Genomic DNA, 3123 nt, shown 5'->3' with positions numbered 1-3123 from the left:
GATGATTCAGTACATGAAGACATTTGCTGGCTTGACACCACACACACATATACACAAACACACATATACATACACAACTGTAATAAAATAAAGGATATTTAATATTACTGCAACATCACAAACATGTCACAACAGAGATAATTAACTGGCCAATCATATGTAAAATGACTCTCAACTTCATAACAGACATGCAAACTTTTTGGCAGATAATGTGTATCCATTTATTATTAGAATAAATGATTATGACTGTAGCAACACTAGGAGTATCTAAGGAGATTGCAATTTGTTCAATATTACCTCTTATAAAATACGTTTGCAAATAAAACATTGTAATAAGAATATTCTAAATCCAATAATGCTACACAAGTACAGTTATTTTTGTTAATTCAGAAGTTACAGATTAAACTATTAAAACACTTTTTGTTACAAATCAGAAAAAATTGTATCTAAGTTCATCTAAATGATAAATAGTACTCATATTTATTATCAGCACATAACATTAAATTACAGATTACTTGATGTAAGTGAACATACTGAAAAGCATTAAGATGTGATAATTATCTGAAGCAAGGGATGATTCTATAGACTGTGAAATAGCTTGCTGAATTTTTGCTTTAGAGACCAAATGCATAATGCTACAGTAAAATTCCATGCCTGATAATAAATAATTTAATCTTAAAATATTAGCTTTGTGGGACTACATGATAAAATAATAAGAATCTACCAGTAATTTTAGCATTCAGATTTGGTATTTGTGCCTCTGTTTCTCAGTTTTCCCAAGAGTCCACCACACTCTTGCCTACCTATGAAAAGGAATTATTATATTCAGTACCATCTGGTAACACACAGACGGTTCATATTGTGCACATCCTTTAATTTCACATAAGCACTTCTTCATTTATAACTGAGGAAAAAACAGTCATAGGAACAAGGTATAGCCGTATTCTATGTAACACCATTTAGTCCACTACAAACGTACATTCTTCCAAAATGCTATTTTAGAAACTTGTCAGTGAAATAAACCCCCTGCTCAGATGTAGTAGATAACCAGCACAGTCTCCTTGTGGGTTCCATAATATGGGGAGTAGGGGCTACCTCTAACAAGGACTCTGGTGCCATTCATTGATCAAGGTGAATCTCATTAAATTTTCTAACATTACCTAATTATATCAATTTCATAGGCTATTATCTAAGAAGGATAATATTTACCTGTACACATTTCAGAATTTAGAATATATGGCTATTTTTAACTTAACGGTAGAAATATTAACAGAATATAACTCTAAGGGCCTTAATCATGTGTTAAGATATAATCTAGTATTCAAAGGTTACAGCTTTGGTTAAATATATTATTACTAAATCCCACCACTTATTTTCCTCAAGGCTTCCTTCATGTCTTTGTTCCTCAGACTATACACAAAGGGGTTCAGCATCTGAGGGACCACAGTGTACAACACTGAAGCCACAGCAGTCTTTCTGGTAGAGTCAGCCACTGCAGAGCTGATGTAGACACCAAACAGTGAGCCATAGAACAGGAAAACAACTGACAAATGAGACCCACACGTGGAAAGGGCTTTGTAACTGCTTCCCATTGAAGTCTTCTTCAAAATCGAGGAGACAATTTGAACATAAGACAAAACAATGCCCCCAAATGGAAGTCCACCAAATATGAAAGTTGCAAGATAGATCACTAGGTTATTGATAAAGGTGTCAGAACATGAAAGCTTGATTATATGAGCAAGTTCACAGAAGAAGTGGGGAATTTCTTGGTTTGTACAGAAGGAGAGTCGCAACACCAGCAGACTGTGGAGCAGGGCATCTGTCATGCTACTGAACAAGGAGAGCAAAGTTAGCAGAATACACATGCTTGGATTCATAATGACTGTGTATCTAAGTGGATGGCAGATGGCCACATAGTGATCATAAGCCATTGCTGCAAGAAGAAAATTTTCCATTCCACCAAGAAAAATAACAAAGTACAGCTGCGTTAGACAATCTGTATAACTGATGCTGTTGTTCTGTCTCTGGATGTTTACAAGCATCTTGGGAACTGTGGTGGTGATGAAGCAGATGTCAGTGAAGGATAGGTTGGACAGGAAGAAGTACATGGGGGTGTGGAGGTGGGAGTCAAGGCTGATAGCCAAGATAATCATCATGTTTCCCAGCAGTGTGACCAGGTACATGAACAGGAAGAGTCCAAAAAGGATGAGCTGCAGTTCTGGATCCTCTGTCAGTCCCAGAAGAAAGAATTCCGAAGTGGATGTCTGATTTCTGTGTTCTGTATTACTGATAAGTATGAGTACATGTGGTGAAAATGCAATTAGATATATAGATCCAGGATGTCAGCAATGATCTCACCGCCTAATATTGTACTATAACACTTACAAAATACCAGATCAAATTACTGATAATAACCTTTTGAGATGGTGGTAAAGAATGCACACTTCAATAAGCTTTCTAGTATGTTGATTTTACAGTAACTGCTATTGATATTTTCCTTTTAATTTATTGTGAACCCAGTGGATAGTGATGCCCATGTGTCTCCTTATCTGTTGCTATGGTTTAACTTTACCAAAACAACGAAATATGTTCCTCTGCTTAATTATCTCTACATTTTACACTCTGAAATATTTTTCTTTCTTTACACAAATATTCATCAACTCATTTTTAGTATAAACTATCCAACTAATTTTTTTAGAATTCTGATAATAAAATTAAAAAAGAATACTGTATATTTTGGAAGTATTGCATATCTTCATGTGTGAAAGACTATTGTAGCGAGGTGAGGAAACAACAGAGGCAGTGGTGGGACCAAAAAAAACCATGTAGGAGCTAGGGTAATTGATGCATTACGTAACTTTAGGGCATAAAGTATAAAAAACAGAAACATAATGATAAATCATGAAATTATAATCACCCACAGTAAGTTACTTTTCTGAACACATTTTAAGGTAAAATTTATACTTATTTATAGTTTCTCATTGATCAATAGAAAAAAGAAATGGAAAGAAAATTTAAACATCCTGAGAGGAAATGCACAGAAAAATACAAGAATTTGTTGCTACATAGAGCAGATAAACACAAAACATAAGAGAAACATTAGATATCTTCATTGTATTCTCT

The 3123-nt window shown here is 34.5% G+C and overlaps 1 protein-coding gene across 1 annotated transcript in view; it reads right to left on the bottom strand.

Moving 5' to 3' along the window:
- Nucleotides 1–1355: 1355 nt before the first annotated feature.
- Nucleotides 1356–3123, bottom strand: part of LOC311598408 (olfactory receptor 7G2-like) — a gene marked incomplete at both ends in the record, with an annotated part of 3281 nt that continues 1513 nt past the window's right edge. Inside the window, one exon of the mRNA XM_084783462.1 lies at nt 1356–2286. Within this exon, the coding sequence (XP_084639588.1) occupies nt 1356–2286 (931 nt within the window). The remainder of the gene's footprint in view (nt 2287–3123) is intronic.

Source organism: Acomys minous, assembly GCF_964271855.1.
Source record: "Acomys minous genome assembly, chromosome: 5".
Taxonomy (NCBI): Eukaryota; Metazoa; Chordata; class Mammalia; order Rodentia; family Muridae; genus Acomys; species Acomys minous.
This window is presented reverse-complemented; position numbering and strand designations above follow the sequence as displayed.